The 14,484-nt window shown below is 49.3% G+C and overlaps 1 protein-coding gene across 1 annotated transcript in view; it reads left to right on the top strand.

Moving 5' to 3' along the window:
- NEURL1B (neuralized E3 ubiquitin protein ligase 1B) overlaps positions 1 to 14,484 on the top strand; it is a 33,560-nt gene that overhangs the window by 14,752 nt on the left and 4,324 nt on the right. Inside the window, exons 2-4 of the mRNA XM_066560446.1 lie at positions 9,400 to 9,963; positions 12,644 to 13,351; positions 14,347 to 14,472. Coding sequence (XP_066416543.1) covers positions 9,400 to 9,963; positions 12,644 to 13,351; positions 14,347 to 14,472 — 1,398 coding nt within the window. The remainder of the gene's footprint in view (positions 1 to 9,399; positions 9,964 to 12,643; positions 13,352 to 14,346; positions 14,473 to 14,484) is intronic.

Below are 14,484 nucleotides of genomic sequence, written 5' to 3'. Positions count from 1 at the left end.
GAAAACCTGAGCTGTTTATGCTCTCTGTGGAGCAGGAGTTGTCTCGGAAGTGAGAAATGAATGGGGAAGAACTGGGGGCAAGGAGACCAAGGCAGGTTTTTTGACCTGTGAGGAATATTCTGTGATCTTTGCTGTGCAGAGGGACCAGGCAGGGGCAGGGGATGGGTCTCAGAGGGAGAGGGGCCAGCAGCACTCCCTGACACAGGAGGTTTTTGGGGTCTCTTGGGTTGCTCTTAGGCTGGGTCTGTACTCTCACCTTGGACCCTATTTCTGTATGAAATTAGTAAATCTGAGCAGAGCCCAGCCACCCCAGAGAACATGAGGGTTTTGTTCACATCTCTGCTCCTCTCTTCCCATCCTGGGGTCTCCAGCTGTGACCATTCCTCCCAGATCAGCCTTTCCAGCCTCAAGTGTTGCATATTTCAACGCTCTCTCTGCTTTCTGGTGCACACTGCCTGTTTCTAGAAAACAACGAAAACAATAAATCACAGGAGTAAATGTTTTAATCCCCAAGCATTTAGATTTGGAAAATATTCAGTCTTCCAACCTAGTGACGATCATTTCCAACCTAGCATTCCTCAGAAACCATTTGTGGAGTTGCTTTAAGAGCCATCAGCTGCTCACTGCTCCTTGCTTTTGGTCACCTCCCAAAACTCCGTGATGGACTCAGAGAAGATAAAGTGAGCTGAGCAGACCTCTGCTCTCCTCGAGCTTAGCTCCACTTTCTAAAGAAGGTAACAATTCTGCAGACCCATAATACATCAAGTCAGGGGCAGGGGTTTGCTTTGCTGGTGTAGCAACTCGCGTGTGTTGCACATGCAGCTGATTAGTGAGAGCACAGCCCAGAAATCCCCACTCAGAGCTGCAGTGAGAGTGGCTGACTGATCATTTCTGACAGGATGTTTTTATCTCGAGCCAGTAGCCAAGAGTTCCAGCGAGTTTTGCAGGATGTCTCTCAAAGCCCTGCTGTGTCTGGGCGCTGTCTGGCTCGGGAGTGTGGCTTTGGGAGCCACACGAGCCAGACCTGGGTGTCGAGCCCTGGAGCAGCCCAGGAGGAGCTGTGCCCTTTCCAGGGCTCCTCATCCATCACGCAGCTGCTTTCATCGCTTGCACTGCAGGACTTAAGCAGGGATTATGGCATGAACCCTGCCTTTGCTCCATCCCGCTCGCTCTGTCTCTCATTAAGCAGCTCTAAGAATTTCTTACTCGAGTTGCAGACTCATTGACCCAGATTCCCTAATAATACAGGGAAGAGGAGATTTTTTTTTTCCCTGTGCTTAATCGCTGGCTTCTGTGTATACTGAGTGCTATTTATATGCAGGAGGACTAAAAGCCTGTAATAAAGATGGGGCCAACTTTGCAGCAAAATTCCTGCGTGCCCGGAGAGAGAGGCACAACAGGAGAGAGGCAGAGGTGAGTGTGGGTGGATGTTCCCATCCTTGCAGACCCAGCAGGAGTTTCTTTTTGGGGAGCAGCCCTTGCTTTTACAGCCTGATCCATCAATATTGGTTTAGCTCAGGGCTCCCCAGTTTGCTCTGGAAATGCTTCTCCATCCAGGTCATGCACTGGCTTTCCTTGTGGCATATTTGATTTCTTCTACCACCAAAAGCAAAGCCAAGCAGGAGAATATGATGTTATATATATATATAATCATTATATTATATTATATTATATTATATTATATTATATTATATTATATTATTATATTATATTATATTATATTATATTATATTACATTACATTATATTACATTACATTAGATTATATATAGAATTATAAATTCATATAATTATATATATAATTATTATATTATATTATATTATATTACATCATATATAATATTAATGCATAGAATAAATGCAATAATATAACATAATATAATATAATATAATATAATAATCATTTAATAATATATTAAAGTATTTAACATTTAATAATATATTAAATACATCTAACAAATATAATTATATATTATATTATATTATATTATATTATATTATATTAGTATATAAATATATATAAAATATAAAATTATATAAATATAAATATAAATATAAATATAAATATAAATATAAATATAAATATAAATATAAATATAAATATAAATATATATAAAATAAAAATAAAAATAAAAATTAAAATTAAAATTGAAATTAAAATTAAAATTAAAAAAAAAATATATATATATGGGAGAATATTCCTGCCAGGCTCTCCTCCGCTTCTGGGGCTCTTCTAGGTTGTGGAGGATTTGCCATCAGCACTTTCCATCCTCAGAGCAGAGCTTCTGTCATGGTTTATTTTCTGCCCTGAGCCAGCTGGTGGTTCCTGGGAGGAACATGTCAGAGTTTCAGCTGCACTCCCCATCTTCTGGCTTCAGTGCTGCTGCCATGAGGAGATTTTGGGATAACCAGGAGAGTTAAGGCTTGGTCTTGGCTTTCTTTTCAGGCCACCTATTTTTTATAGGATGTGACTGAGCTTTGGTGCGAGCTCCTCACTGCAAGAAAAGGGTTCAAGTTGAAAGGAGCAGCAATGCAGGAGCTCTTTTCCTGAGGACACACAGGAGGTGGAGCAGCCTGGAAAATACAGTGGAAGGCAGGAGGTGGAACAAGCTGGAAATTACTGCAAGGTCCTGCTGGAGTTGCCTTTGCTGGTTTGAGAAAAAGGATCAGAACTAAAGGATTTTGCCTAATGCTGTTGGCAAATACCTCCCTGTTTTCATGGAGGTACACCTAGAAGTCCAGAATAAATACATCATTAGCCCCTGCCTGTAAAAAAAATAGATTTTAGTATTTAAAAAAAAAATCCCCCATAAAATGTTTGATTTGAAGCATTAGAGGGTTTTCTCGTGGAGACAAGCACAACTTGATTTTGTGAGCTAAAGTCAATCCCTATTCTCTGCCAGGGATTTTTCTGAACTGTTTGCAATGAGAAATGATGTATGTCCATGAGATATGTGCATTGAGAGTTACCTCAGTGCCACAACACAGCTTCTTTAAATGAAAAAGTGACTTTTGTATGTCTTTTCTCCTCCCCTCCTTCACAAGTACTTCTTCAAAAATTTCACATTTCCTGTAATTCATCACAGGCTCTTCAGTGTCCCCTTAACACCTCAATTTCTGTGTCACTCTCTTGCAAATGAACCTTTTTTGAATTCTCTGGAAGTTTCTTTCAGGTTAGAAGACATTACATCAGAACAGGACTCCAGACTGGTTGTGCAAACCATAGGAATTTACACAGGGGGGTTTATTAATTGAATTTTCCAGTGTTTGAGCCAGCAGAACATTCAGAAATAAGGCAGATTTTTTTTTTTTGTTGGGTTTGGTAGCCCAGCTTTCCAAATCCACACTGCTGAACATGGAATAGGCTGCCCCAGTGCTTCCCACAGAGCTCCCTGACACATTTTCTGTATTAAAAAAAAAAAAAAAAAGAAAGAAATGTCTAGACAGCTCACTAAATTTATATGTGAGCAGATTTGTATCTCTTGTCTTCAGAAGATAAGATCATGTCAGAGCAGAATCCTGCTTGGTGCTGCTGGGGATGTTTGGTGTCTGCAGGAACAGCCTCCCCTGCCTCTTCCACAATCCCAGTGGCTCCAGCAGTGGAGATGCTGTGCTCATGCCTCAGGTTTTAGCTTTTATGTGTTTCACATTCTGTGCTGCTTTAGTGTGTGGGTCTGAGCTCCACATGAGGGGATGCTGAGCTCTGTGCACAGAGCAGGGAGACAAAACAATTCCTGCTCCAGCTGGGCACCAAGGACAAATGACCCAAATCTCAGCCCAAGAGCACAAACACCGTGGGCTGGAGAGAGAAAAACAAGCAGGGTGGGACTGCAGGGGCTAAAGCTGGAATGGGACAATGAACTGCAAGGTGCAAATGGAGCAGAACTGATCCCAGGGACAGAGCCCGTGCCCGGCCGTGCATTTTGGGGCCATTTTGGTTCATCTTGGGTGCAGCCCTGGCTGGGCTCTGGTGCTGCCCAAGGTGGATCCATGGAGGAGATGCTTTTAATAAATCCCTGCTTTATTCTTTAGCTCTGTCTGGTCTCTGCTCTGGCTCAGCCTTCCCAAGGCATCAGTGGGATGAGGCCTTTGAGATGTGCTTTGACTGGAGCACACTGGGATTGACTGGGATTGTTCCCACCACTCGCTGTCACGCTGTGAACTCGCCCTTCTTGTCCCCCCGTTGGGGTTTTTCTGTCACAAAGCAAAAGCCACCTGCCCCTGTCTGCAGGCACCTTGTTCAATGTGCAGCAGCAGCAGCAGCAGCCACCTGAGTATCTGCTGGGATAGGAAGAAGTTCAGATAAAGCAGAGCCCATAAAGATAAGCTGTGGGTGTGTTTGGTGGATTCCCTTTCACCGGGCATGAAGCTCCAGAGATGGATTTCAGGCTGCAGGCTGCTGCCTCTCAGGAGGTTTTCAGCCTCTCCTCTGAACCCTTCAGCCTTTCTCTGAACCCTTCAGCCTCTCCCGAACCTCTCAGCCTTTCTCTGAACCTCTCAGCCTTTCTCTGAAGCTCTCAGCCTTTCTCTGAAGCTCTCAGCCTTTCTCTGCCCAAGGGCAGACCCTGCTCCCGCAGCCTGAGCCGTGTCTGCTGCCAGCTGTGGATGGTCCCAGTAATTTTCCCCTCTCTGTGCCCACTGCACAGGCCTGTTTGGCACCAAACTGCTCCCTGGGATCCTGTGGGTCTTTTGTCATGGATTTACTTGGGAAAGGCCCTCAGGAACAGGCTGTGGCAGCAGGGAATGTCTCTGGTGCAGACCATGGATTTACCGGTGACGCATGAGGACGCAGCGCTCTCCTCCTCCTCCTCCTGTCAGGCTGCTCTCGCTGTAGCTCTGCTCTCCTTCAGCATTATTCCCTTCTCCCCCATTTTAGGGGTATCATTCCTGCCTGGCTTGTCAGGGCAAGTGAAGACAGGATGGATCTGGCTCCAGGTCACTCCCCAGCTGAGCAGCCTCCTCCATCCCACGTCCCAGGGAGAGCAGCAGCCTCAGACAGGGTTCTGGAGCTGAATTCTGTCTGCTGCTGTCAGTGGGATTACAGTGCCACTGCAAACAAATGGGTGAAAAAAAATGTTTATTTTTAGAACTGGAACCATGATAAATATGTGGAATTTGTCCAGGGTCTGCCTGCTGTACCTTTTTGAAATGCAAAGTGCATGTCTGTTAAAATACCTCTCCAAAGGTCAGCATAACCTCTGGAATGAGTGTGCTGGCCTTTTAGAAAGCAGGTGAAGCTTCAGATGAGAGCACGGCCCCCAGAACCCAAATCTGCCTCAGTGTCATCTGACACCACAAGGATGGAAATGCTGCCTTGCCAAAAGGGTTTATCCTTCAGTGAGGAGCCTCAGACCATTCCTCTCCCTTCACTTCAGCTTTTCCTTCCATTTTCCTGCCTTTTATATTTGCTGGTGTGTTTGAGGGACATGCTGTGAGCGTCATGTTTGAAACTGGTGAGAGTGGGGATGAAAAATGGAAAACTGGAATAAAAAGAGGGATGGAAGCTCAAGGCATCGCTCAGTGGGTTCGTGTCCTCTGTGGTGATGCAGCCAGGCTCGCAGGGCTCAGGGGCTGAAGTGTTAGAGAATCTCACATTTTTCCATCCTTTTAGCTGCCCATGAGGTGGAGGAAATGGTGTTACTCTCTTTTAGACAGGGAAGTGAGGCAGAAAGAGAAGAAATGACTTGCTCCCAAGAGTTGTAGGAATCTCACAGCTGAAGGAAAAAGAAAAAAGAGTTGGCGTCGCTCTTCACTGCCTGTCAGGCACCCTGGGCAGGGTGGCACTTGTGCCACGAGCTTGGCTGCCGTCATCCCACTTTGGGGTGGGACTGCACAGCCGGGAGAGGAGAGGCTCTGCAGCAATAGCAGAGGGAATAAACCGAGCCAAACTGTGGAAGCCGAGCTGCAAATGAGGGCAATTCAAAGACACAATTGAAAGGCACAAACATCCTGTTGAGCTTGGAGTCCCCGTCAGCACCTAATGAGTAAAGCACATGCCCCAGCTCACCCCCAGGCGTGTTTCAGTGGGAAAACTCTGCCTCGCTGCCTCGGGTGGTGGCAGGCTTTATTCCACAGGCAGGTGTTCATGTGAAGGGGGGAGCAGCATTATAAATAAATTGTCCCTTCATTTCCGTCCCAGCGTTTCCTATTGTTTAGCCACAATATGCTTTCCTGTTTTTTTTTTAAAAACAAAACAAACAAAACAAAAAGTGCCAGATCCCGACCTCGAATCCCCCTCTGGTAGGGTGGACCCAAAGCTGTGTTTGAAGCGGGTGCCAGTGTTCTCGCTGTCCTGTCACTCGTGCTGGTGGCACTGGCACTGCCACCTTGGTCCTCTGTGCCTTCTGAAAGGGGCAGGAGAAGAACCTGCCTGGGAGCAGTGCCAGGGGCATCACATCCCTGGCAGGAGCCTCTTCTCCGTCAGGGGGCTGTGGGAGGAAGGCTGGTGCTGTACTGGCATTGGGGACAAGGGGATTTTGGGGATAGCAGAGAGGAGAATAAAATATGTCTTCCCTCCTTCCTCCTGCTGGCCAATGTGGGGCATTGAGGCCATGGCACTTGCAGCAACAGGGGGGTTGTTTTTAACCATTTTACAAACAAAAAGCAGCTCAGTGGGTTATAAAGTGAGGGTTTATCTGCCCAGCCAGGCAGGGTGTGAAGTGGCACAGAGCCCACCCAGTCCCTCAGGAGCCCCTTGGGATCCATCCCAGCTCTGCTGGACCAGGGTCCCACCTGAAGGGCACAAAGGCTGTGTGAATGCTCATGGAAACAGGGGTGCTGTGTGGGGAGGCAAGGCCAGGAGAGGCTTCACCCTGCCCTGTGCTGGCTGGGTCCCTGCCTGGAGCCCCCAAACCCTGCTCCCTTGGCAGCAGCTCTGTTTGTCAGGAATGCTGACAGGCACACATGGAGCAGCACCCACATGAGCACGGGTGGGCTGTGCTGGGAGCAGCCATTTCTGCATTTTAGCTCTTCAGCAGGCAAGGAATGAGATTTCTCCTGGAAATACAGAAAGAAATGTCCCTTTCTGGGGAGCCCTGCTGTGCTGGGGCCTGGCCTGCAGTGCTGCTGGGGCAGAGGTGCTGTGATGGGCAGGGGGATTGAGCCTGGGGAGGATTTTCCCTTCCCCATCCAGGGCTCTTTTCCACAGCCCCAGCATGGAACTGGCACCCTCCCCTCACTGCCTGAGAGCAAGGATGTATTAATTTCCACTGGTGTTTGACAGTATTAACCACTGCACAGCAACTGTCACGTGCAGGACAAAGCGAGAGACAGAACACCTTTTGACTGTTATTTATATCTTACTGCAAACAGGAGCTTTTTGCCTTCATAGCCCTTTGACTCCTGTTGCAGGTGCCTGATTTGAAGGGCTAATCCTGTGCTCAGATCTTGCTGCAACCTCTCTTCTCTCTGCTCGGTGCCTTAGTGCAGGTCCCAGCCTCTCACTGCCCTGTCTGCTCTGGTTTAGCTTCCAAAACAAAGCTGCCACCACTGCAGCCCTCCTGCCAGCTTACCCCGCTGAGCTCCCAGGATCTTCTGGTGGTTTTTTTCCAACTGAGAGAAATGACAGAAAAATCCTTCCCTTGTCACAAAGCAAAGCCTGGGGTTGCACACAGGGAGGGAGCAGCTTGAAGGAAGGGCCTGGCAGGTGGCTGCTAAAGCTTCAAGCATGGCAAAAGTGTTCAGAATAATTGTGAGCATGTGAGGGGGTTTTATATTTAACAGGATGGCTTTGGGCATTCAGAACGTGTTCCATTTTTGTTTTAAACATCTACAAAGCCAGGTGCAGAGACAGGAGGGGAGGTGGAGTGGGTGGGGAATGGGGAGACCAAATTCCCTGGAACACCATGGTGGTGGTGGGAGCCCAGGACCTGGAGCAAGTCCCCATGTGCTCAGGGATATGCAAAAGACGTTGTCTCCACCTCAGGGAGCTTCTAGCTAAGGTTTAAGATTCAAAGTTGAGCTTTTTTTCATTTCAGCTTCATGCCTGTGTGAAGCTCACTTTAGGTCCCAAATCTGCTTTTCTTGAAGTCAGTCTCAGAATTGCTATTGACTTTAAATGCTGCAAGATCTCACCCATCAATTCTCCCATCTGTAAAAGGAGGATGGCAGGATTTCTGTGCCATCTGCGGTGCTGTGAAGCTGAAAACAATCATCATTTATAAAGTGCTTTGAGCTCAAATGGGAGCTTCTGGGTGAAGGCAAGGATGAAATGTTCCTGAATGTGCCAGTTGCATCTGATATCTGAGCCAGGGGCTGGGTTGAAGGTTTAGGAGGAACAGTCTGGTGTTGCAGAGGTGCTCCAGCTACTGAATGTCTGGGATTATTTGTGCTGGTCAAAAGTTCCTGTTCATCATTATAAAATCAGGGCACAGAGGAGCTGGTGGCTGCATGTCCCACGAAAATCTCCTAAAACCCATGCTCTCCTTGATCATCTGTGATTTTTTAACAGCCACAATCCTCAGAGCTCCTGTCTCTGGCCACCATGTGAGTTAACAGCACATGCACTGCAAGGAGGAAACTTGGAGCTACAGATGTTGGGCTTTTCTGAGGGCAATAGGAAGCGTCTGATGGGAACAAAGGACGTTCCTTCCTCTCCAGCTTTGCAGGGAAGCTGCCTAACCTTGCTTGACACATTTTTGCAGAAGGCTGAGAGCCAAACTGGGACGGCAAAGAGCAGGTTGTGGTTAAGCATGCTGTGTGAAGGTGAAATATTGAGAGGCTTGGAACACAAGCCCTGTGAGGAACAACTGAGGGAGCTATGGGGGTGTTTAGTTTGGAGAAAAGGAGACTCAGAGGTGATGTTATCACTCTACAGCTCCCTGAAAGGTGCCTGTGCTCAGGTGGGGCTGGGCTCCTTCTCCAGGCAGCACTGACAGAATGAGAGGACACAGTCTGAAGCTGCACCAAGGGAAATTTAGGTTGGATATTAGGAAAAAGTGTTTTACAGAAAGGGTGATAAAGTTCTGGAATGGCTGCCCAGGGAGGTGGTGGAGTCCCCATCCCTGGGTGTGTTTAACAAAGCCTGGATGTGGCACTGGGGGCCAGGGTTTGGTTGAGCTGTTGGGGCTGGGTTGGACTGGATGATCTTGAAGGTCTCTTCCAACCCAGTGATTCTGTGAATTCTGTGATTCTGTGTGATTCTGCATGTGATTCTGTGAATTCTATGGGATTCTGTGAGATTCTATGTGTGATTCTGTGAGATTCTGATTCTGTGAATTCTGTGTGATTCTGTGAATTCTGTGTGAATTCTGTGTGATTCTGTGAATTCTGTGTGATTCTGTGAGATTCTGTGTGATCCCGTGAGATCCTGTGACACTCCACCTCTTGCCAGAGCGCTGCAAATCCCACCCAGCCGAGCCGAGCCGAGCCCCGCTGACATCTGTCCTTTGTCCCTTTGCAGACACGAGCCACCAGGCGCGCTCGGTGTCCAGCCGTCCCTACTACAGCCTGCCCAACAGCAGCAGCCATGAGCGGCGCTCGGTGCTGGCTCTGGCGGAGCCGCCGCGCTTCCACTCGCAGGCCAAGGGCAAGAACGTGCGGCTGGACGCGCACTCGCGCCGGGCCACGCGCAGGAACAGCTTCTGCAACGGCGTCACCTTCACCAACCGGCCCATCCACCTCTACGAGAAGGTGCGCCTCAAGCTGGTGGCCGTGCACCACGGCTGGAGCGGGGCCCTGCGCTTCGGCTTCACCATCCACGACCCCTCGCAGATGAGCTCCGAGGAGATACCAAAGTACGCCTGCCCCGACCTCGTCACCCGCCCCGGCTACTGGGCCAAGGCCCTGCCCGAGAGGTTTGCGGTCAGGGACAATATCTTGGCCTTCTGGGTGGACCGGCACGGCAGAGTTTTCTACAGTATTAACGATGAGGAGCCCATCTTGTTTCACTGTGGTATTAAAGTTTCCGGGCCTCTTTGGGCGCTCATAGACGTCTATGGAATTACCCATGAAGTGCAAATTTTAGGTAAGTGTGTCTTTGTGGCCTGTGGGCTGCTCTTCTGCTTGCTCTTTCTGATGCATGATCTGTGTGAGCTTTTCTATGGGACACTTTAGAAAATTAATTTGCTGTTGGTTTTGTACCGCCAATTAATCATTTTTCCTCTGCCAGCAGTAGCAATATATTCCAGAGATGGCAGTGATGAAAAGTCCTAAGGCTGCACATTATGGGAAGGGATAAATGGAAATCTTTACCTGTAATTCCACTCAGCTTTTCCTGAGCTGGATGTGCTGCTCTGGCATGGAAAAACATGGAGCAAGGTCCCAGGGACTGAGGAGACAAAAAGGACCAGTTGTGACTTTGTCTATTCTTTCCCAGCTACCAGTTACTGCCAGTCCATTGGAAAACTTTGAGTAATTGCCCAAGAGTTTCCTGGAGCCCTTCCTCAGCCCCTCTCTCTGCTCTTGGCCATGGTCCCACCCAGGCTGGCAGTTTGAGGGGCTGTGTTGGCACTGTGACCCTTCCCTGGCACAGGGACATCACTCAGACCCCTGGAATCAGGTGGAGTCTGGCTGGTTTAGAGCCTCATCCTTAGGGAGGGCTGCAAGAGGGGATGAATCTGTTCCCATTAGCAAACCCAGCTGATGGCCATGGAATGATTTTCCTTTAGTGGCTTTTACAGCATTGAAATTTCTAATTAATTCAGCGTTAGATGGAGTGTTTGAACTGGGCTGCACCACAGGGAGCACTTTTAAAATCCAAGAGAGTTGCCCTTTGCCGGAGACTCCTTGGAGCTGATGGAGTTTTAACAGCCCAAGGCAGCTGCACCTGCCCCAGGGGATGGTGCTGCCAGCCTGGCACGGAGCAGGCACCAGGGCTGAGCTGTGGAATGGTGAGTCCAGAGGGCAGGCAGCTCCATCACACATCCTTCTGACCAGTGCCAATTATTTTACAGGCGAGAAGGCCACACACAAACAACGCTTTTCCCTGTCTGCTGTGCCTCAAATGTGTAATTAAACTTCACCAGCAGCTTGTCCTGTAATTGCAGTTGTGACACACTCCAGCCTCTGGTGCTCATCACAGAGGAGAAGGAATGTTTGCTGTATTGGCCAAGGCAGCTGCTTTACCAGAGCTCTTCTTTCTCCTCATTAAATTGGAGCTTGAAAAATAAAATGCAGCTTCTTTCTGCTCCCCACCACCTCTCCTGCCTGCAGCATCCAAGAGTTCCCAGTGAAAAACTCAGGCTGAGAGCACCTGTACTCTGCTGGGAGGGTTTTTTTAAATTAAAATACCAAATCCCCCACACTGCCCCAGGAATCAGGGCCATAATCAGCCACCTGGGGCACCAGAGGACCTGAATTCCTTGCTTAAGGATCTGCTTGTCTCAGCCTCATCCTCCCAAAATGTTGCGAGTTGAGAAAATTGTGAAATCCAGTTCTGAGGCATAAAATGTGTCTTTCAGCATCATGAGTTACAGAACGGTTTGGGCTGGAAGGGATCTTAGAGATCATCTCATTCCAGCCCCCTACCATGGGCAGGGACACCTTCCACTATCCCAGGCTGTTCCAAGCCCTGTCCAGCATGGCCTTGGACACTTCCAGGGATGAGACACCCGTCATGAAGTTTGGATGTGTCTGACTCCTCTGTGGGAGCATTTCTTGCCACACAAGCTGTGCTGGCTGAGAAGGAGCTGCTCCAGCCATCAGCCCACCCCAGTGGCCTCTCCTTCCTGGGTTTCTGAGTGAGGCAGGTTCTGCTTTGCAGCTGCTGGGTGGATTTGGGTGTTTTTCCTTTTTTGCCAAAACTCTGGGGATTCTCTCCTCCAGGGAGCAGGCAGTGTTGGTGCTGGGCTGCTCCACCCCTCTCCATCTCTGGGAAGACCAGGAGTCATTCACACAGACTCTTAAATTCCACATGCTCTGACTTTGCTCAGTGCATTAAACCCTTCAGAGTGAAGTGTCCAGCTGCCCCTGCAGGGCTGGAGGTAGAAGGGTGAACAGTCCCAAACTTTCCCACACCTTTATATCACCCCCAAGCCTGGCATGGCTCAAGTGGAAACCTGGGAAATGAATTAAGGATCAACATCCTGACTTTCCCTTTGCTGTGAAAAGGGAAAACAACCTTCTGCTGTAAAAGCTTTCTAACACCTGCAGGAAGTAGCTTTTGTGACAAGCTCTCCATTCAAAACCTCTGCAGGGCTGTGAACACCCCTGAGATATGAGGCTTGAAATGACCTCTCTGGGACACATCTGTGCCTGGACACAGGTGTAAGGCATTGACAAGGAGTGTGGAAAGAATATCCATTCATCCTTGAGTTCATCACTTGTGGACCTGTCTTGCACAAGACCTTGGGACAACAAAATATTGAGATTTTTTTTTAAAATAATGTAACCTCAGAGCTATCAGATCCTTCTGCTCAGAAAGCTGTAGAAGCACACTGGTTTACAGCTTTTCCCCATTTCCCAGCGCAGGGAGCTCCCAGATCACACAGGTACTTTGGAACACTTGGTTTTCCTTGGCTGGTGCCAGATGCAGCCACTCTCTGCCTGCTCCACGCGTGACTCTGCACCAGGAGCTGTTCATTAGTGGTTGACCCGGGGCTGATTTTTCCTTGTGGAGTCTGTAGGCTGCAATAACAACTGCAATAAGCATAAAAGCAGGTGGTTTTCTCTTGACTAAAGCCTCTGTGCCTGGGTTTCTCTCACAGACAGCATGTTTGCAGAGACCATGACCACGGCCCGGCTCAGCACCGCCCGGCTCAGCACCTGCCTTCCCCAGAGCAACCACGACTCGGCCAACTTCAACAACAACGAGCTCGAGAACAACCAAGTGGTGGCCAAAATTGCAAACCTGAACCTAAGCCGGGTACCAGGGCTTGGGACTGACAACCACATCATCCCCTGCTGCCCCAGCCGGCGGCAGCACGCCCAGGGAGTCCCGGCCTTCCTGGACACCGACCTGCGCTTCCACCCCACCCGCGGCCCCGACATCACCTTCTCCCAGGACAGGATGGTGGCCTGCACCAACTGGCAGGAGAGCAATAGGACTTTGGTGTTTTCTGACCGGCCTTTGCACATCGGGGAGAGCCTCTTTGTGGAAGTAGGACACCTGGGGCTGCCCTACTACGGGGCCCTCTCGTTCGGCATCACCTCTTGTGATCCGAGCACTTTGCGGACAAACGAGCTCCCAGCGGATCCAGATTTTCTCCTGGACCGTAAGGAGTACTGGGTGGTTTACAGGGCCTTCCCAGTGCTCAACAGTGGTGACATCCTCAGCTTCATGGTCTTGCCCAACGGAGAGGTGCACCACGGGGTCAACGGGGCCAGCCGGGGCATGCTCATGTGCGTGGACACCTCACAGTCCCTCTGGGTGTTTTTTACCATCCACGGTGTGATCAACCAGCTCAAAATCCTGGGTAAGTGCAGCACGTGGAGCACCTGGCTGGAGTAGGTTCCTGGGCCAGAAGCAGAGCTCTGGGTTTGCACTCAGAGTGTTCACTGATGGGAGGATGCAGCTCGTTGTGTTTGCAAACAAGAGGGACAAAGCATGGTGCCTGTCACAGAGATGTGTGCAGCCTCTAGGATTGCCCCAGGAAAGAATGAGGCTTGAGAGATAAAACAAGCACCAGGCAGAGAGGCAGAGATGGCTGTGGGGGGCAGCTTTTTTTCAGTGGGTTTGTTTTTTGAAGGGATTCTTTATAAACAGGGATGGTTGTGGGGAGCAGCCACTTTTCAGTGGGTTTGTTTATAGAAGGGAGTCTTTACAAACAGGGATGGTTGTGGGGGGCAGCTGTTTTTCAGTAGGTTTGTTTATAGAAGGGATTCTTTATAAACTCCCTATTCCAGCCCACAGATATTAAACGTCTGCCTTGCTAAGGATGGTGATTTTTATGGGCACAGCTCTGGTTTAAGCATGGGCAGTAATTGCTCCTGAAGCACTGCCACAGCTCAGGGATCAGCTGGCACTTCTGATCCATTGCTGGTGACCAGTTCCAGCCTTTCTCCTTTCCTTCTGTTAAGGATTCAATCAGAAAAGCAGATGTTAATGACTTTGTAAAGCAGGTTTTCTTCATCCAAAGCAATGGCTTTTCCCAGCTGACAGTGTGACAGCCACAGCTGGAGCCCACTGCTGCTGGGGAGAGTGGGACCGTGGGGAAGTGGAAAGGCAAATATTGCATAACCTGGTGCTTGCTTCTCTGAAGCTGAACAGGCATCGTACAAAGGCATAACAAGGTCCAGACCCTGGGCTCACATCCAGAATCTTGCCCTACGTTGTTTCCAAGGGGCAGCATTAACCCAGGACTTGCCCTGAAGTCGCTGTGCAGGGGGGGTGGGAGCAGCTCAGCATGCTGAGGGGTTTGGCCAGGTTTGGGGTGTCCCTCTGTGGGCTCAGCTCTCTCCTGTGTTCCAGGCACGGTGCAGTCCAGCCCAGGGACGGTGTCTCCCTCAGGATCTCCTGGTGGCTCCCAGTATGACAGTGACTCAGACATGGCCTTCAGCGTCAACAGGTCCTCATCAGCCTCCGAGTCCTCGCTGGGTAAGGACAGCC

This window comes from Molothrus aeneus, chromosome 15, assembly GCF_037042795.1.
Source record: "Molothrus aeneus isolate 106 chromosome 15, BPBGC_Maene_1.0, whole genome shotgun sequence".
NCBI classification, from domain to species: Eukaryota; Metazoa; Chordata; class Aves; order Passeriformes; family Icteridae; genus Molothrus; species Molothrus aeneus.
Note: the sequence above shows the minus strand (reverse complement) of the source record. Positions and strands in the feature narration are given on the sequence as shown.